The sequence below is a fragment of the Scophthalmus maximus genome, chromosome 6 (assembly GCF_022379125.1).
Source record: "Scophthalmus maximus strain ysfricsl-2021 chromosome 6, ASM2237912v1, whole genome shotgun sequence".
In the NCBI taxonomy this organism is placed as follows: Eukaryota; Metazoa; Chordata; class Actinopteri; order Pleuronectiformes; family Scophthalmidae; genus Scophthalmus; species Scophthalmus maximus.
Genome location: NC_061520.1, coordinates 17293302 through 17313748, shown reverse-complemented (window position 1 = coordinate 17313748; position 20447 = coordinate 17293302). Strand labels below are relative to the sequence as shown.

At 42.4% G+C, this 20447-nt stretch overlaps 2 protein-coding genes across 4 annotated transcripts; one reads left to right on the top strand and one right to left on the bottom strand.

Annotated features, from left to right (window-relative positions):
- Window positions 1-36: 36 nt before the first annotated feature.
- zgc:123305 lies at window positions 37-13514 on the bottom strand. Of its 2 annotated transcripts, XM_035632095.2 has the most exons (20): window positions 13404-13514; window positions 9061-9261; window positions 8880-8975; window positions 8509-8777; window positions 7873-7980; window positions 7582-7693; window positions 6397-7168; window positions 6179-6272; window positions 5818-6005; window positions 5618-5711; window positions 5465-5534; window positions 5169-5261; window positions 4840-4898; window positions 4268-4418; window positions 3977-4125; window positions 3712-3798; window positions 3140-3292; window positions 2746-2860; window positions 2399-2502; window positions 37-1690 (listed from the first exon to the last, which is right to left on the bottom strand). In XM_035632095.2, exons 2-20 carry the CDS (start codon window positions 9250-9252, stop codon window positions 1540-1542), a joined length of 3057 nt encoding a protein of 1018 aa, XP_035487988.1. In that variant the 5' UTR covers window positions 9253-9261; window positions 13404-13514; the 3' UTR covers window positions 37-1539. The 2 variants fall into 2 exon arrangements, with proteins under 2 accessions (XP_035487988.1, XP_047188723.1); XM_047332767.1 differs by lacking the exons at window positions 9061-9261; window positions 13404-13514 and having other exon boundaries at window positions 8509-8807.
- Window positions 13515-15629: 2115 nt separating this feature from the next.
- Window positions 15630-20374, top strand: myl9b (myosin, light chain 9b, regulatory). 2 transcript variants are annotated; one of them, XM_035631291.2, is made up of 4 exons: window positions 15630-15786; window positions 18501-18704; window positions 19181-19342; window positions 19443-20374. In XM_035631291.2, the coding sequence occupies exons 2-4, from the start codon at window positions 18521-18523 to the stop codon at window positions 19616-19618; spliced, it is 522 nt and encodes a 173-aa protein (XP_035487184.1). In that variant the 5' UTR covers window positions 15630-15786; window positions 18501-18520; the 3' UTR covers window positions 19619-20374. The 2 variants fall into 2 exon arrangements, with proteins under 2 accessions (XP_035487184.1, XP_035487185.1); XM_035631292.2 differs by lacking the exon at window positions 15630-15786 and adding an exon at window positions 16444-16466.
- Window positions 20375-20447: the final 73 nt, after the last annotated feature.

Sequence of the window (20447 nt, the reverse complement as noted above, 5' to 3'; positions counted from 1 at the left end):
CATTTTGGACAGAACAAATCACTCATTTCACATTGATAGTAGACAACATTCATTTATTTATTTACCTCTGTACATAGGTTTTTAAAAGACGCGCAAAGTCCTCGGCTCCAAACACATCTCCACACAGTCGGATGATGCAAGATAGGCGGACATGATAAATAGAAGAGTGTCACGGTGGACTGAAGGCACAGCGCCAGGCAAAATCACTCATCTGGAGTAAAAGTCACTGTCCCTCCCCCCACGTGGTGTGCAGACATGTCTAAAGTCGGTGGTGGCCGTACCTCAGAGGAAGACTTGAAATGTGCTTTGTGTAATTTAACAATGATCGGCCTGAGCTCAGATCCACTAAATGATTCTACTTGACAAACAGCTCTCAGTCCACGTTCAGCTTAGATTCAGCCGTCATCATTCTTGAGGGTTTTCACTCCTGAGGGTAACGCCATTTTAAAAACATTCTTGTGCTCGACAAAGACCCAACAGTGGGCAGCTACTGTATCTCATACTCATTAGGGACCAATCTGACCTTGAAACAATCCAAAGTATTTTGAATAAATTCACACCATATTTGGTTGCTTGGTACATGCGGCTATAAAAACTCCTCCGCACGACATTCAAAGACAAAGTCATTCTCTGTTGTCATGAATACACAGACACACAACCTAAAAAACTATCTCCACTGAACAAAGGACAATAGGTCTGTGTTGCAGGCGCATACGCCCGGGTCTGATTGGTTGGTTGGTCACATCATGGTGATTAGGTATAAGCTGTGCACTGATCATTTCCAGGTCAGTCACAGAAAGCAGGCAATGGGAGTTACAACGTTTTGGCTTAGCAATTTAGGCATTAATAAAACATTTCTAATACAGCTCAATTTGTCTATATCTGTACAAATATATTTCTGGTCCATGGTAAGAGAGGTAATGTGACAGTATTGGAGTTATGATACCAATACACTGCTTAGATTTATATTACGGAATGACAAAAATTGTGGAACAACACAATAACACCAAACTGAAATGGTCTGAAGGCATATTTGTCCATTTGGGTCATGTTCATTGTGTAAAAAGCTATTGATCTAAAGATTAAAGCATGATGGTTCAAATGCAGAATCTATGAATATTATGACTTCATTTGGCTCTGCATGTGACTGCAGTGTGAAAAGGAACAGGTGCCTCTTTATGTTCCAGTTCCTCCAGTGGCTCATAACACGGGCTCCACAGATGGCAGGTCGACCAAAGGCAATATTCAGGCAGGCTGGGAACAATCCATTGAAATGCTTTAGTGAGGAACAGAGAAAGAGTGTGTGTGCTTATCTGCCTGCCTTACTCTGTGTGTGTGTGTGTGTGTGTGTGTGTGTGTGTGTGTGTGTGTGTGTGTGTGTGTGTGTGTGTGTGTGTGTGTGTGTGTGTGTGTGTGTGTGTGTGTGTGTGTGTGTGTGTGTGTGTGTGTGTGTGTGTGTGTGTGTGTGTGTGTGTGTGTGTGTGTGTGTGTGTGTGTGTGTGTGTGTGTGTGTGTGTGTGTTTTGATGTAGGTGAGTGTCTACAGAAGTGCATCCAGGTCCAGTTCTGGCAGAGGCTCCTTCCAATAGGAGAAACTGCTGTAGTCAGGATAGTCAAAACCAGAGGACGAGTTGCCTTCAGCGCAGAGCACAGGGAAGAAATGTTCCACCAATTCACTGAGGTGGCTGTACCTGTGAAAAACATACTTGATGTATTTTACCCATATAATGGACAAGCACATAAAGCACAACATACATTATGACATGCCCAGTTTAAAACGTTTTGTGAAGGTGAAACACCGCTTTGTCAATATGTTTGGGGTGTCTAGTAGGTATAATCGCCTTTGGCTTTTTCTTTTTCCAATATATCATACAGTGAAAAACTCTGACATGCACGCACGCACGCACGCACGCACGCACGCACGCACGCACGCACGCACGCACGCACGCACGCACACACTTATCTGAACTTGTACTTAGAAATAAATCTTAAATTAAAATGTTAAAAACCTGGGGGGTTACGTGCTGGGGTGACAATGGAGACACATGCCAAAACAGAAATTCTCCATAGCCTATGAAAGACATGAAGGTGGACTGCACAATAGTTTAATGGTTGAATAAGACAGCAATCCTTTAATTCTATTGAAGAAGCCTAATCTAATTTATAATATTTGGATCAATGGTTGAATATGTGTCTTGAATGTTTGTCTCCTGTCGAGCCAAATTCCCAAGTATTTGTATGACTCAATGACAGCACTGCGGGTGCCATTTAAAGTTTAAATGGTGGGATGGTTAGAGCCGCAGAAAACCATGTACTTGGTCTTTTGATTAAGGAGTGATAATTCCTCCTTTCCATTTCTGCCACCATCCTTCCATATCCATGTTCTGGTGCAAACTTACGAGGACTTGTTGCCTTTAGTCTTCTCCTGGATGAGCTCTCCTTTTGGGTTGACAGTAAATATCCGGGTGTCAGGTACTCCAACCTGCTTATAGGCATAAGCATCCTGCAAAAGCGAGCACAGAAACACACGATCCATTAACTTTCACATTCCTCACATTGCTGGGGTGTAACAATAAAACAATAACCATATACCCTTTTTTTTTTTGTTTTCTAAAAATGCACTCTCATAGATTTTGGCAGGAGGTTAATATCACCAAAAACCAAACCGTGCACCTTGACACCAGTAAAAAGCTTGCCTTAAAACAGACTTCTGCTGAGGTCTGTTGCCACTCACGGAGTTACTCACATTAGTCCTGTTGCCGAAAGCTGCATAGAAGGTCTGTTTCTGTGGGTTGAACAGGTCTCTGATGTCACTGAGACAAGCAACTTTAAACACCTCCGGCTTCTTCTCGATCACTTCTCTGCACAGGTGAGGACGGACAGACATCTGTTCAGATATTTTCCTACTCAAACACGATTACACTGTAGTCACCTCTTTTGGATATTGAGTGTCCACTCGAGTTACTGAGGAAATTTTTAAATTCAGCGTAAAGCTCAATTATTGAGATTTGTGTGATGATAAAGCAACAGAAGTAAAATCCTACAGCCTGTAAATTGCTGTGAATCAGAACACTAGCATGAACACAACATCTAAGTTGGACATTGGGCTGTGACGTAGATGAGTGGTGTGTGTTACCTACCTGTGTAGTGCTGAAAAGAGGCTGCTGGGAGCCAGCAGCACTGGGCCTTGAGGAAGCACAGTGCCTCTGTCATTGACCCACTGCAAGTAGTCCTTAGTGATGGCAGCCATGCCGATAGCCCGTGCTGAACAATAAAGGAACTTATAGCCATTTCTGGAAAGAAAGGAATAACAACATTTGCATCCAAGTTTAACAAAATAGAATAAACTACATGTGTTCCCGTTCTGCTTGTATTCGAGTTGTTCTCCAGCACATATGTATCCCCCTTTCTCCAGATTTGTGAAGGAAAGGATTAAAATGGAATTCAATCTTTTTCCAATTAACCGAACAGCTGAAGTCATTTTAAAAGCTTAACATAAGACACATGGAGAAGATGACAAATAGGGAAAATTGGGCGATGCAGATTAGACATTCAGCTGCAACTAGAATGACATCAGAGTGAAAATACCAGCAATTACATCTGTTTTTACTTATGGTGTGAATCATGTGAGTGAATAGAACAGTGAAAGAAAATGATGGTGTTTTTGCCATGCAAATCCTGACAATATTTTCTGTAAAGTACTTTCACATACTGGTGTATTTTGTGGTAGAGTTTGGCAATGCCTTTGTGTGTCCAGTCTTTTCCAAACTGTGGTAGAATATGCCCCAGAGCATCAGACCTGCAAGAGACAGAAAGTCAAGACTACTTACAACATTGAGGCAATGAGAGAACACACAGAATCGTACAGTTAATCTTAATTAGGAAGTAGGAAGTCTGTATGAAAAGCTGTGTTTTTATTTGTCTATTGGACTATACATCTATACGCAATAGCTTTGCGAGAAAACTGTTGTTTTTACTTTGTGATGGTGCCGTCTATGTCTGATATGATGACGCGGTCGTTCCAGTTCCACAGGTAGATGGCAGCCTCACACCGACAGGTGCCCTGGTATTGAGTGGTCACGCTGAACACCACCTTGTTGGCTCCCTCACGCAGGTTCAAGTGCTCCTGGGTGTGGGACAGGGAGGGAGTCAGGTCACAGGTTAAGTGCAAAAAGCCATGACGACATTTCTAAACCTCTAAATACATTTGACAGCAGAATAAAATGTTGGTGCAGATGTATGAATGTGTAGGTGAAAGCATTTTTTACTATCTGCGTAGACGTCAGGCGTAGTGACTTGCGGTACATCTGGCTGATACACTGCGTGGCGCTCAGGGTGTCTGTTGACTGGCTGGAAGGGAGGGTGGCTTTTCGTCCAAGCCCTGCCGCCTCATCACTGTCGATGTTGTCCAGTGTGCCTCTAGGGAGATGGCAAATATGTGTCTTTTTTTATTATTGTTCATTATTAATAGCTCAGAAACACTTAGTAATAAAAACTATTTGTACATTAAGACAATGGTTTCTATGTGAGGAGGTTCTGCAGCTACACAGACAATCCAACTAAAGATACTGGGCTGTTTTGTGTTTTGTCCTTACTGTTGCCTCTGCTTGGGCGTTTGTCAATAGAGGATCCTTAGAATTTACAGAAAATCAGTAGACGGGACACTAGACTCTACACAAAGCTCTAACTTTAACATTTGGATGAAACCAGCTGTTTGTTGATGAGCCCTACAGCTAATATCTAGATGTACAATCCACTTTTGTTACTGCTTGTGGCTAAAATTATTTTTTTATAAGGTTTATTAACTTGTGTAGGATCATTTTTTGGTGACATGACTTACTTCACTGTGGAGGAAACAGTGACCCGTGGCTCCTCTTGCTCCTCCTTAGAGTGTTTTTGCTAGAAAAAAAACAACAACAAATCACATTATCGGCAAAATTATAACCAAAGTTTTAAGAAACAGATTAAACAGTGAACATTTTCTTACGATCTAATCTGTGAATCACTTCCATTTCTATCACCCGTATTCCTCTAAGACCATAGCTTTCAAGCCAACTACTGAAACACCTTGTTCAAGTTATTTATTGTATGTAATAATTGCAGGTTTCTTTCTGTGCCGTCTCACATCAAAACTCAGTGAATGACTGAACAGCAGTTCTGAGTATCTACTTGGTTATTGTCCATGTCTCTTCTCCTCCAGGAAAACCACCAGCGTCCAGACTTTTTGGGCATCTTGTCCTTCACCAGCCGCTCTACTGAAATCTATATGAGACACACACATGAAAATTATTAGATTTATCCTGTCATCACCCAGTCACCATTTCAGTAAAATCTTGCCTGCCTGTCTATAATGCTACCTTGAAAATCAATAAAAAAAGCACTCAATGAAAAATGTATTAATGTTAATAAAAACCAAATAAGTTAACTTAACCTTATTGTGGTCTGGTTTAGAAACAATAAAATACCTTTGGTAGGTTTTTCTGGAACGTTGTCATAGACAAGACCATTGGAGCAGCTACTGCCCAGTTATAATAGCTGTGGAAGATAAGAATGATGAACAATCATGGACGTAAGCTTGTTGTAAAATTTCAGCCACTTGATTCACTTATTTATCTCACTTGGAGTTGATGCAGATGACAAGACTTGGATCCTCAATGATCCCTGGATTGCTGGTAAAGTCCTGGTATGTCACAATGTGCTCCATAAACTTTTCTGGAGAAAGAGCCAAAGCACCACGGTGACTGATTTAACACCACTGGAAGATCCCATCCCTCGTGCGCCAGCACATAACGCAAACACAGAAAACTCCGGTGCTTACCTTTGGTGATCTGGCTGGTGTCGCCCTCTCGTCCGCAGAGAGACATGCTGACGTCCATGTTGTAGGAGGTGGAGTCTGACAGGTACTCTGTGCCGCTGTCTATGGTGCCGCTGCCCACTGAATGAGGTGACTGACTTCCTGAGCATGAGCCCTGCTCTGCCCCGTGCTGAGACGCTCCCTCCATCTCGCTGCAGGGACGCATGGACAATTACTAAATGTCTTTAATTGTGCCTTTCAATGAAATATGTCTATAAACATTTAAAAAACAAAAACATTTTAGTTCGCCCTTTTCACAATAAGGTTTCAAAGATCATTAAGAATAAGTGTATTTTGGAAAGAATATACATGTGAGTCTTCTCACCTCTTTGGAAAGTAGAGTGCAGCCACGTCTGGGTCCAGCGAGGTCAGATCAGCCAGGTAAATATCTGTTGGTCCTAGATGGTGATTGCGTTTACCTTTGACGGAATTACACATAAAAACAATTGGTTAACGGTGACATTAACCGACAAAGATATGTATTTAGTTAAAAAAAAAAAAAAAATGAGGCTGGACACACATCTTGAATGAAAAAGCAACAACCTTTCTTCTTGCCCTGTTGCTCCACTTTGGAAGATGCTGACCCCTCTGCCGCCGTCAAGTCTTCCCCGACGTCTTCGTCTTTTGGTGCGGTGTTGTTGGACAGTGCGCCTCCGTTCGACCCCTCCATTACTCCAGGCCCGCTCTCCTCTTCCCCTCCCTCAGCACAGGGGTCTATCCCACTGTCCCCCTCACTGACCGGGGCGCTGCTGGTCGATCTGCGCTCACTCTGCTGAGATGAAGCACCCTGCTGTTGTAGATTTGAGGATTCTGTACCACTTGGACTTCTTGTTGTGCCTGTGCCATCTTCACTGTTTTTCACTTCTTTCTGTCTTGTGTCGGGTTCGGTCACACTGATTGTACTGCCTGTATCAGTCACATTGTGGACATGCTCGACACCGACTGTGCCTTCTCTACTATCGAGGGCGTCAGTGCTATCAATTTGAGCAGCAGAGTAAAACGATGAGTCTCTGCTCCCTTCGTCAAGTGTTTGTCTCGAGTCCACGTCAGTCTTCACTGATTTGAGGGCAGAATGGTCACTGTCAGAGATTGTCTCGTTGGGTAAAGGCGCGGTTTGCAAGGTTTGGCTACTTAGGTCTAAGGATTGAGTCCTGGGTTGTGGTCTGACCACCGTCACACTGCCCACTCTGCCACAGCTGATCACAGGCTCCAGGTCCAGGTCAAAGGAGTCCTGCCTCTCGATGGTCCGGAAATGAGAACTCGCAGAAGGGGAGATGCGCTGTAACTCCACTGGCGTCCACTCTGATTTACACAGCTGTGAGGGTGAGGGCAGAGAGAGAGAGAGCAACGTGAGACAGCGTGTGTCAGCAGGACAGTCTCATCAACCGTTTTCAGACACAAACTCCTGAAAACGAAGGCAAAGTTGCATCCGGACATTTTCCAGAGTTTGCGGTTCACACATGACGAGCACAGCAGGAGATTGTCCAAGTCAGACAGGCAGGAAAATCTCTCGATCATTCTGTGGAGTCTGTGTAGAGCAGCAGGAGGCAGGACGTGACAATAACTCCCAGACATTCTCCGGAAATTTGACCAAGGGGCGGGTAGGAAAAGTTTCAATCAATGTCTGAAAGCAGCTATTAATTATAGCACACGCAAGCCGTGAATGCACATCTCCATCTGTTTGTGTGTGTTTGTGTGAGAGAGAGAGAGTATGCTTTTTTGCCATACCATGGGAAAACCTCCCCAGTTCCACTGCATCTGAGGGCCAGAGGAGTCTTCAGGGTTAAGCAGGAGCTCTGAGTCGCTCTTAGGAGAGGACGGACGACTGCAAAACACACTGCTGTGAAGGAGAAAGATATACAGAAAGATATCAGTTAATGCAAGGAAAGGAGACACAGCCTAAATCAGTGAGTTTATCTCTGTTAACCGTTCCACACTGCCTGCCAGTGGAAGAGCTCAGTACAAACAAACAAATAAAACCATCAATCTGTTTATTGTAAAAAATTAAAAAATCCTCACTTGTCCATGGGTGACTGCTCTCCATCTGAGTGAGGATGAGTGTCTCTGGTCTGCATGGTCCCCATCTCCTCACTTGGCTCCTCAGACAGCGAGTAGTACACTGATTTACTTTTACACAAACAAGATTTTTTTTTAACTACTGTGTTAACTGAAGGTTTGAATATTGAACAAGACGACTACCTGTAAATGTTGAAATATCACCTTTACCAAAATGTAACTGCATATATAATAAAACCTAATTAGAGAGTTCTGTTTTGCATGAATTTATGATACTGGAATTTTGGGGGTGTAAAACAAATTCTGATATCGATTAAATCATTATTTATTAACGTTATAGCAATGTATTTCACAAACTAGTGGTTCTCTGCTAAACGAGCAGCATACGCTGTATTGTGAACAAAAGAGTCAGAGCGGCCTCTGCTGGACAAACCATATGATTACCCCATTTCTAAATAATCCAAGCAGCTTTTTCTGCAGAAGCTGCAGAAGTACGGGACAGATGATGGAAAGAGATCTAGCGTTAACTGGTGACTTTAGCCTGAATGTGTCAGTGGTTTCTGATAGTGACGAGAAATGTTAAGAAAATAAGACATAAGATATGATTCACCATAAAAAAGGAAAAAAGAAATGACTAACCTGACTTGTAATGGTGAGAGAAGATCCTCTTGAGCAGGACTCTCTGGTCCAGCATGATCACCTTCTCTCTCCCACTCCTTCTCTCGCTCTCTCTCATCTGATGAAGAGTTGTCCTCTCTCAGGTGAGTGTCGGAGCGCATTCGCTTGCGACGGCGTTTCTTCCTGCGAGCACCAGACCCAGTGGCAGAGGATCCCTCAGGGGTCTCCTCTGTCTCCTCGGGGAGCTCAAGAGGAATTGGGGAGGTGCACAGATGGGCCGGGACCTGGGCCTGAGAGGAGGGTCAAGGGTGAAATATAAACTTACAAAAAAAAATTTAATAAATAAAATGAGCAGAGCTTAAACCAATGGCCATTAATGTTGAATGTCTAACCTCCATATTTCCATTTTCTTCCACGAAAAAAGCTTCTCCATTGTCCCCCAGCTTCATGTGCAGGTCAACCGATTCTCCATTAACCTCAATGTCCACCTAGAAACACAGCGATGAGCGCGTGCGTGTCAGCCGAGAATAAATATCGCAGTAAAAAAGAAACATAAGTCAGAGAAAGACTCACAATTTTCTCCTTGGAGCGCAGCACACCGAGTTTGCCAAAGCGGACGTGAAAGGGGGAACACTGGAACGATCCATCAGGCTGCCGGACCACAACGACGTCGATCCCTCCGGTGAGAGTGGCGGGGTTAAGGCCTCGGTAGAGCTCCTTCACCGTCACAAACACCGTCTCTGCTAACTGGCCGACAATATTCATGGTTTGGGACTGGAAAAAAACCAAAAAACAATAACAGTGAGAAGAGCGAGGCCCAGTGGCATCACATAGCACTTGAGTTCAGTATTTTGTGTCGGCTGCTGTTTGATCCTTTGCTCCTCTTTTTTAACAATGTCAGCAACACTCACTAACAATTTCATTCATTTATAGTGAATAGTAAAGCCACTACAGCTGCATGAGTTAATCGATTAATCGATTAGAAATCGTTACTAAATCAATCGCCAACTATTTTAATAATCGATTAATCGTAGTATTAATAAAAGTAGTTTTTATGGAAAAAAGTCAAAATTCTCTGATTTCAGCTTCTAAAATGTGAATATTTTCGGGTTTCTTTCTGTGACAGTAAACTGAATATTTTTGGTGTGGACATAACAAGACATCATCTTGAGGTTTTGGGGAAACACAATCGACAATTTTCACAATTTTATGAAACAACTAATCAATTAATCAAGAAAATAATCTACAGATTAATCGATTATGAAAATAATCGCAAGTCGCAGCCTAAAAGCCACCATTACAGATCTATAGCTTCACCTTACAGTGGCCATCCAAATTTTTTTTTTTTAGACACACAAGGTATGCACTATATTGACTACACGTTAAATTTAACATTTGCAAAATGGAGTACCTGATATATATAAGAAATTTATCCAGAAAATATAAGAAATCATTCACATATCACAGCATTTTTGAGTTTTAGGCCAAAGAAGTATTCAGACTTTTCCAGTGACTGCAAACTGAGGTCCTTCTAATGTTTTGACTAAACAATACTGACCTTTGGAATCTGATCTGGATTCCTGACCAATGGGCTAAAGTTCAGAAGCTGGGAGGGGAGGTGAGAGCTTATACAGGCACTTATCTTCAGGCTTCTTACAGACTCTACTATAAGAGATACTGAAGTCATTATCCTGACCAGTCATGATGATTTTGTGATTACTAGGTGGAGTTCCATTGTACGTAGATGGTTCAAAATATGACTCATTTAGCCACAAACGTGCACACTGAAAAGAGTCTAAGACCGAAGAGGGCGTGAGTGTTCAAAAGTAAGTTGATCTATAGTTGGTTAAGAAGAATGGTCAAAACTACATCCGTTACATCCGTCACTTTTCTTCTGCAGCGGGCCAGAACATGTCTCACAACAATTGGCTTCCGTGAGTCAAGGAGAAAAACTTTGCCAAAGGCTACAGACAACACATCACATGTGGCCTAGTTTGTACCTGCGTCAACACGGCAAGACCAGCTGCCCCGAAATTTTGGGCCTCCCGACCTCAGGTGGCCTGGTGTATCTCTGCAGCACTTATTTTACATTCGTAATCTTATTTCTACATTTGAAAAGGAACTTCTGACGTGAATCTTTCGATTCTGCAACAACCCAAAAGCCATAAAGTGGAGGCCAGAGGAGGAAACGTCCACTGTAATTTTGCCTAAACAAAGCCAATAAAACGCCCAACCACGACGTATCACATTACACACACACACCTAAAAAAAACATCTGTTCACATTACCAGTCTCGTGTCTTACCCACAGAGAAGGATGCAGATGTCGCTTCCCAACCAGGCTGTGTTCCCTTGACCTCCCTTCTGCCATACGCCACCACTACAACGGCTTTTCCCACCACAGGAACTCAGGAACAGTCTCAAGAAATTTTACCTCCATTTCCACCACAGGAACCTGTCAGCTCCATTCCCCCATAATGCTCGGCTGCTTCTCAGTGCTCGGGCTACTTAACTTCCACACACACGCGTGCTCACAAACATTTGTTCGCAGCTGTAAGGCTTAATTTTGTTAGTTTTGGCCCAAAGAAAGAAAAAAAGACATAAGTATAGTCGACTATTCTTTTTGTTAAGCAAAATCTGATTAGTGGTTATCAGAGATGACAGCACTCTAGTCCTCTCTGTTGTGAAATATAACAATCTATGAGAGAGCCCTAGTATATTCAGTCACACACCAATGCTTCCTCTTTCTCACACGATTTGACAAGCACACACTATACACACACACACCCGCCTGTCCCACTGAATTCATACATCCCCACTTGCTGCCGCACATGACAGCCAGACCAGCAGTTTCTGAAAGGGTTGGACGGTCTATTCAAACACATTTGGCATGAAAATCCACTCGCACACAAACTGACCGACCGCACTCTTTCTGGGCTCGACCACAGCTCTCTGGGCCATCAAAGTTGCGGGGACTCGCTGGCGGTCATGCTCCGTCAGCGCCGGCAAATCCCTCTCAGGCCTGGACGACTTGGGAAGAACTCAACCAAATAACGTGCAAATTTTTGACGGCTATCTCTGCCTGCGCTGCCTGAGGAAGGGGACATGATAGAACGGTAGGTCTATTTGGAAAAATGTCGTCTCACATTGGAGTTGGTGTGGCTGATGAGCCTTGCTATGTAGTAAAAAAACAACTCTGGTCTATTGTGTATCTGAACCAACAGTGCAAATGTGAGGAAAGAGTGTGTAGCTAAAGGCCCCTGGCGTGTAATACCACTTTCTGTGTCCCTTCAGTCTTTTCTAATTGTATATGATTTGTAGTAATACGTCACTGAAAGTGCCAAGACAGCAGTGTTTAGAAAGCAGGAAGAACAAAAGCTTAGGAGAGACAATGGCTGGGAAAATGTAGGGCAGCAGACGAAAGGTGGTTTGTTTATGTAATAAACACATTCCTCTATGTATCCCAACAGTGTAAATTGGCATTTCTTTTTCCTTTAAGTCCTGAATTCAAACTCATGTCATTGACACTAGTGCTGCAACTGAAAACTATTTTATAACTATGTTTATGTGGAGATTCTTTTTTAAAAAAAAGTTTTATCAATCAATCGATTGATGTTTCATCTATGAAGTGAGTAGGACTGCAACTAACGATTATTTTCATAATCGCTTATCCTGTCGATTATTTTCTCGATTAATCGATTAGTTGTTTGGTTCATAAAATGGTGAAAATGTTGATTGTGTTTTCCAAAAAAGATGATGTTTTTGTTTTGTCCACAAACCAAAGATATTCAGTTCACTGTCAGAGAGGAAAATATTCACATGTAAGAAGCTGAGATCAGAGAAACTTTTTTCCCCCCATAAAAACTACTTGAACCGATTAATCGATTTTTAAAATAGTCGATTACCAATCCAATAATGGATTAACTGTTGCTGCTCTAGAAGTGAGAGACAACGGTACTAAAAACCTGGCCATCGCACGTTCCAACAATCCAAAACTGAAAAATCTTCCATTTACAATGATGTACAAGTCATGAGGTAGCTACATGAATGCGGAGAGATTAATTGTGTAATCAAGAATTTATATTCTTAGTGAATCATTTTGTGTCGTTCCAGTTTCATCACTAGCGGTCGATCAGTCACGGAGTGTGTGGACAGGCTCGTCTGGATCCTTCATGACCTTTGCCCTCAAGGGGCGGCTGTGGCTCAGGACGTAGAGTCGTTCGTCCACCAACCGATCGCAGCTTCCGCCAGTACACATGCCGTTGAGTGCTTGGGCAAGACACTCAACCCTAACTCGCCTCTGACGGCTCTTCCGACAGTGTACGGATGTGTATGAATGTGACAGGAAAATGCGTGGTAAAAAGCAGCTGTTTGCTGTATGAATGGGTGTGAATGGGTGAATGTGACTTTCCTGTAAAGCACTTTGAGTGGTATATAGGACTAGAAAAGCGCCATATAAATACAGTCCATTTACCAAGGAGACACGAGCACAAAGGTGACGTCACTCTACTGTTGACGTGTTCCATGCGTCTGGCGTCCGTGACGTCACCCGTAGGTTCCTGATGGGACCCAGAGTAATGCACGGAAACTGTTGACACTTCGAAAACACGACTGCTCTACTACAAAGCTAACGCTGGATAGTTATCCTGAAAAACACGCAAGCGATGCAAATACTGCTCAGAACTTCACCGACAACGGGTTTTTGTTTGACAGAGAGTTCAGCGTAGAATCATCTGTACGATTTTTTTTGAGTAGAAAACGACGTTTTTCAGTCGGAGCAAAAGTAAAAAGTGATCTTATAAATGTACATGACCATGCTCACTCTGACTACTAAACAAGCTCCGCAACTGTTGTACACGTTGCAGACGGTTTATTGTGCCTGTGTTGGTGATGAGAGAGTGTTGTGGAGCAACTTACCTTCGAGGAGCTCTTCAGGTCGACAGAACAAGTCAGCCAGCCATCCCGGAAGCGTCCCGCTACACTGCGCCTGCGCAAAATACGAGTCAGTCAATCTAACAGCCAATGAGAAGACTGGGAAATAAAAAACGACCCGCCTCTCAGTTTATTTGTAAACAAAGCGTTAACATATGTTTAAGTTCTTTCTTTTTAAACGGTCATTGTGAACTAAAATAAAGAAATTAATGATTAGACATTAATATTTTTCAATGAAAATGAATAAATGTATTGAAACTGGGAGGAAAATGTGGGTTTGGTAGATGATTAGTCTGTCTATGCGAAAATAGTTAGATTGACGTAAATCAGTAACACAATTTTGGAAACTGACGAGAAGTGTTTGACCTCATGTCTCTTTTACCAACGAACAAAAAATCGACATGAAATGAAAATTTGTCTCTTCTGTGTGACGGCAAAAATCAACATGAAAAGTCGCCCCGAGGTAAAATGAAAAACGCCACAACGCACCTCTTTTTGTACTTTTTTGTACTTTTTTACTATTACCGATGTTTTTTTAAACCAGTTTTTTATTTTTATTTTTATGTTGTTTTACTCTGTAGCACTTTGAGATTGCTTTTAGCACGGAAAAGTGCTCTATAATTAAATGTATCATTATTATTATTATTATTACCTCTATGTGAAACAAGCTGCTTTTGAATGAGACAGTATTAATCCAGATTACATGATTCAATTTATTGTTACATAGATTGTTTCACACATGGACATTTATATCTATTTTGTTTTTATATCTTAAGTTAGGTTATGTTCTATGGGACAGTGGAAATTTGAGTGTGCCTCACAAGTGTGTGTAGACAGGCAGACCAAAACATTTCATAGCCCTCTGACATTATTTTTATCTTCATCATAATTCATTGAACTGTTTTCCGTGTTTCAGAAATGAAAACCAGTTTGGCCCAGTGGAGGGCATCACTGCACCTGCACACAGAGTCAATAATGCTTTCATCACTTTAATTCGTTCATTCATGGTCTGTATCTATTTTTCCATCACTTAATCCAAGGCAAAGAAAGAGCCACCTTTTATCAATCTTAATATTTACTAAAATATGAATATGCTACATTTCTCAAACAAATGAAAACAGCTGATGCACTGTTTTAAAGATACAACAGATATATTTTATTTCCCCCAAAAAACACTCCACATAAAGAATAACAGGTTAAAGACACAAACATGGAGAGGATGAAGTAAACAAAGTATCAAGTAAATCAAATCTTAAAGAATCAGAATCAGTTTTTATTGCCATAGGTTTTAACATACAAGGAATTTGCTTTGGTGACTGGTGCATAACAAATATAATCAATAAAAAAAAGGAAAATAGAAAAATAAGGTGGGATAAAGCAAATTAAATAAAACTGTCAGTACAAGAGATGAGCAATAAACTGAAGCAAACTGTACAATAAAAAATTAAATATATAAAAAGTAAAACTATATAAGAATGTACATATAAAGAGGGCATTTGAATCAAATATTTTTATCATCATCAACATCATCATCACAGCAACACTGAAATACTAAATAGTCATTTTACAATTAACTCCAGTCACTAACATACTTGATGTATTTTACCCATATAATGGACAAGCACATAAAGCACAACATACATTATGACATGCCCAGTTTTAAATGATTTGTGAAGGTGAAACACCGCTTTGTCAATATGTTTGGGGTGTCTAGTAGGTATAATCCCCTTTGGCTTTTTCTTTTTCCAATATATCATACAGTGAAAAACTCTGAGCAACACACACACACACACACACACACACACACACACACACACACACACACACACACACACACAGACACACACAAAACAGATGCTGCCTCCATGACATAAATTAAGGTGTTCCTTGCACACTCAGGCCTCAGTGATGTCCAGACAGGCTGCCTATTTAAGGAAAGCCACTCTCTTGCAGCTGCCTTTCAGAAGTGCTCTGCGTCTGCTCACAGCTCTCTCCCCCATGTTTCCACACCCCGGTGTACAGAGCGTCCTCTAAATGTTTAGGCCCTTTTCTCTAAATAAGGCAGCCTTATCGTAGTTCCTGTCATTTCTGCCTTTTTCCCAAACATCCCGTGCAGCGTCTGTGGCAGTAGGAGGCTGCAGCCTGTGCATTCTTTTGCCTTGTATGGAGAAATGGCCTGGCCTGGGATGTGTCTGTACGGGACCGGCCGGCCTCTCCATTGGCTGGGGCGGAAAGGGGTGGGACCCACCGGGAGGCTGATTCTTTAAACAAACTTTTCAGTTGGACTGCCTGCTTCCCTTCCTTTGCTGTGTCGGACCCAGACAAAAGGTGTTTGAAGGACTCCCAAATACTTTTACCTGAAGCCAAGGTGAGAAAGATAGCTGCTTTTTTTAACCACTGGGTTGTATAAAATACATTTTAAATGCTTTTATTTGATGACTTTTAAGAAGGCTGAGTTATTTCTGTGAGTCCAGGGGTACAATGCTCAACTGTCAGAGTTGAGTGTGAAGGGGAGGGCAGAATTACAGAGAGCCTCTAGTACTTTGTCATCTGTCGACTGAGGTGAAAAGAGACCTGTGGAGGATGTGCACCTCAGACCTGTGCTACTGCACCGAGGCACTCTACGCTTCTGTGTTTACTTCCATCTCATCACTATGGCACATTAGACCGAGGAATTTCTGAATGCAGCTGACCCATTTAGATCTGTCTCACTCACATTCTGTTAAACACACACGCATGCACACAGGGGGCACACAGACGCACACACACCTCTGATGTCTTTTTATAGACGATGAGAGCTTAACTTCCACTTCACTCACTGTTTGTTTTGGGAATTCCTGAACTGTAGGCCTTCTCAGTCTGCACTTCAGTAGTGATGACCGACGACCTAAAGGGGTGACAGTCTGACTGTTTGGTGATACCAGTGTGTGTGTGTGAGAGTTTGTTCTTGCTGGACAGAGGAACAGAGGAGCTTTGTCATCGCGAGGGGATAAGAAGGGGACAGAAGAACTGTGGTGGAACAGAGAGAGAGAGTGAACAAATGCGATTGTTAGTACCAGCCGAGCTGAGGCACGTCAGCCAAATGCTTACGTCGCTGAGATCAAAAATAGTTGTTTGTGAATCATTGATGATTGAGTCTGTGCAGAATGCAAAAGATTTTGGGCTGTTGCTGGAGCACCAGATTCATGGGGACTGGAAATCACGTTCTTTTCTTTATGCATTTTTAATTTCCTTGAATATGTTAGTTGTGAAATAATCCCATTCGTCAGAGAATCTTTCAGAAATCTAATTTATTGATTAGTAGAGTTAAACACCCACCAGCCTCTGTCAGGTGACAGTGCCCTGCTGTATCACAAAGAATGTTAGATAGAGATAACTAGATTCCAGTGTCTCAAAGTGCAATGTTTACACTGGTGCCACTTCAATTAAATCAGGGACACAGTCTCTTACGATCAATTAATCACAGGATAACTTGTAATACGTGTCTTCATTGTGAAAATGTAGTGTATTGTGAGAAGACTTTACCAATAAAGGTGGGACAGAGACGCACGCCCGCATCAGACTGAGGAATTCCTCTGTTCCTGAACACTTCCACTGGAGAGAGAGGCTGGTTTGTCTCCAGCTTCCTCGGCGACTGTGAGGTGGAGAAAGGGAAGGAGAGGAACCACTCCCGGCAAGCCAGTCTTGCCACTTTTCAATATTCATAATATAATATAATATATTAGTTAGTGTTATATAATAAAATATCATATGACTCACGACACGACCCAGGATGGTTACACTTCTTTGCATGGGCCATAAAAACTTCAACGCTGCTCCACTGTAAAGAAAGACAGAAGGTTTACAATGAACACTTAGAGATAAGAGACTTAAGTTGATAGTCAAACCTGCTCTAACTTTGCCTAACTCAGCCTTTGTGGATCATACAGGCAACAGAGACAGCAGACGCAGACATTTAGGGCCAATCCACACTACTCAATATGACAACACACACCCTGCCCTTGGAGACATATATCTGGTGAATATGGGACAGCAAAGACAAATTTTAGTGGATATACATTACTGTAATGTGCTCTGGAACAAATAGGTGGGTAAAAACAGTGCCAGAATTTTGCCAAAATGCAGAAATCTATTTATATTTCGTCTCTAAACAGAAAAATATATTTGTATATACTATATATTGTTTTGTACAGCATTTTTTCATCATTAGAAAACAAATGGTCTTCTTTAAATACACAGACAGTACATGCAGACACATGCTGTAGATCACTTATTAAAGGATTTCAGTGATGAAGAATTTAAATATATATATTAATAATCAGAAGTCTTTGAATGAAGCAGATGATACAAAGCCTGTTTTTGTTTGAGTAATTTTCAGTTGGTTTTTAAATGTTAAAGAAAGTGACTTGTCTCGATACCCCTGATTTTTCCCCTGAGGTCTAATCATGCTGACAAAATAAATAATAATACTACTGTCATGTACATCTACTTCCCAAAACACATGATATATGATCGTTCACCTGAGAACTGATCTAATCGTGAGCTGGAAGCACAGCATTCACATCACCTCAGTGCCGCTCAGGGCACGATGTCACACTTCTGTGTGATTCATCAGCCACATTTACCCGCTCCCTCTCGTCTGTCCAACCTGTCCTCTGTCTGCTATTGCCCACTGGGTATAACACAATCAAAGACACACACACACACACACACACACACACACACACACACACACACACACACAAATCCTTGCAGATATGAATGACAGGTCTAATTTAGGTAGGAGCTGCAGTGTGGAGACATTTCGTTTTCACACCCATCACTATACCAGACATGTAGGGAGCATGTGACTCTCTCCAGAGGAAGCGAGAGAAGAAGATTCTCCTGCTTTGGCCAAACGAAAGAGAGAATGTGAAAGAGCTTGTAGCCACTTTAATGCCAAATAGATGCACAAATGGATGTTGCAATCAGCTTTCATGTCAAAGACGTGGCTGCGACGGATATACCCAAGCCATGCCTTGGCAGTGCAAGATTAGCACAGTCTGATCTAACCTATGAATCATGGCTTTTGAATGTGCACAGGCCCAGATCCAGACGCCACCATGTCGAGCAAGCGTGCCAAGGGAAAGACCACCAAGAAGCGCCCACAGAGGGCCACCTCCAACGTGTTCGCCATGTTCGACCAGTCCCAGATCCAGGAGTTCAAGGAGGCGTTCAACATGATCGACCAGAACAGAGACGGCTTCATTGACAAGGAGGATCTCCATGACATGCTGGCCTCCCTGGGTAAACGGCTTTGTCCTCACACTTTGTTCTTATGAGGTTCACCACCGGAAAAAGGGCAAACCACCTATTTTACACACATGTTTAGTGCGTGAGGGGTACAACTCCACCTGTGAACAGCTGTGCATCTTCTTTTGTTCCAGTAAGAGCCGCTGAGCTGTCAGAGTTCAGTTGGAGACTAGAAATTTATAACAAAAAGCCTGCATTACAATCTGGGAGTGAGGTGTTTGAAAGACATGGGTATTTACAAAGGGTGAGGAGGCTAAAAGATGCTACTGTTGGAAATGTTAGATCTGTCGCGGCAAATTTGATTATCTTTTTTAAACTTTCTCACAGTTTTACTAATTTATAGGACAAAGTGGTGGGTAGATTAGTGTCTATATGTGGAGCTGTAGTCCATGACCTCAGCAGTAACTGCACAAAGAACCACTGACTCGTATTGTTCAGTCCAGACATGTAACCATGTTGGTCGTCCTCAGGTAAGAACCCCTCTGATGAATACCTGGAGGGGATGATGAGCGAAGCACCGGGGCCCATCAACTTCACCATGTTCCTCACCATGTTTGGAGAGCGGCTCAATGGAACGGACCCCGAGGACGTCATCCGCAATGCCTTTGCCTGCTTCGACGAGGAGGGATCTGGTAATGCAACCAAAAATGCTGCACACACACGGACAATTGCACGGTCAGTGTTTGCAACTTTACCTTTCGACTTCACGGGTTGTTGATGTGTCTCCGTAAGGTGTGATCCACGAGGACCATCTGAGAGAACTGCTGACCACCATGGGCGATCGCTTCACAGACGAAGAGGTGGACGAGCTGTTCCGCGAGGCACCCATCGACAAGAGGGGCAACTTCAACTACGCAGAGTTCACCCGCATCCTCAAACACGGCGCCAAAGACAAGGATGATGAGTAGAGGGGAGGAAGAAAGTGCCTCAGGCCCCCACACACATAACACCCCACAAATCAATCCCGAGTTCCTACCTTTGTGCACCTCCATGGGTTTTAGAGAAATTGAATAGGAAAGCATGTAGGAATACTGCGTCTCTTATAAAAGGGCAGAAGTTAAGTGTGTTGCCTTTCATAAGCTCTGCACATTTATCAAAGGTAGAAACTTCGGATTCAAATACGCTGCAATACACCACTTTTCAGTTTTTAATCATCATTGCAGATTTTTATATCCGTGAAGAGAGGCGTATCACAGTATGTACATCTCATAGCTACAAGTACTACAGCAACTTCATCCGCTTTGACTGCAGCTGCTTCGACCTGTTGAAGGGAACCTGGTGTGTGTGTGTGTGTGTGGGGGGGGCTGCTTGGACTGCCAGATTCATGCTACATCCAGTACCGGCCATGTTTACCTCTTCCTGCCAATTAGCGACCATGCCCGCACAAGCACGGCTCTCCTTCTCTGTAACGTGTGTGTCCCTGTATGTTGGAAAAGGACGAGCAAATGGTGATTGTGTTTATTCATTTTTTTGACAATCAAAAGTGGTGAGTACTTACACGTGATGAAATGGTTACTAGAGGTTTTAGTCTAAACACAACTCCTTCGCCCCATTGGCCGTTAGTGTTTTACAAAGGAACAGGTATGTTTATGCTGTTGAAAGAATTCAGTCTTGAAATTGCTCAGGCAAATAAAGTAATTTCGTTCATGCCGTTGACCGCAAAAGTGTAGATGTGTGTTTTCATTGTACCATGTTTGTGCCATACCAGTGAAATATCTTCTGTCAAACAGTGTACAA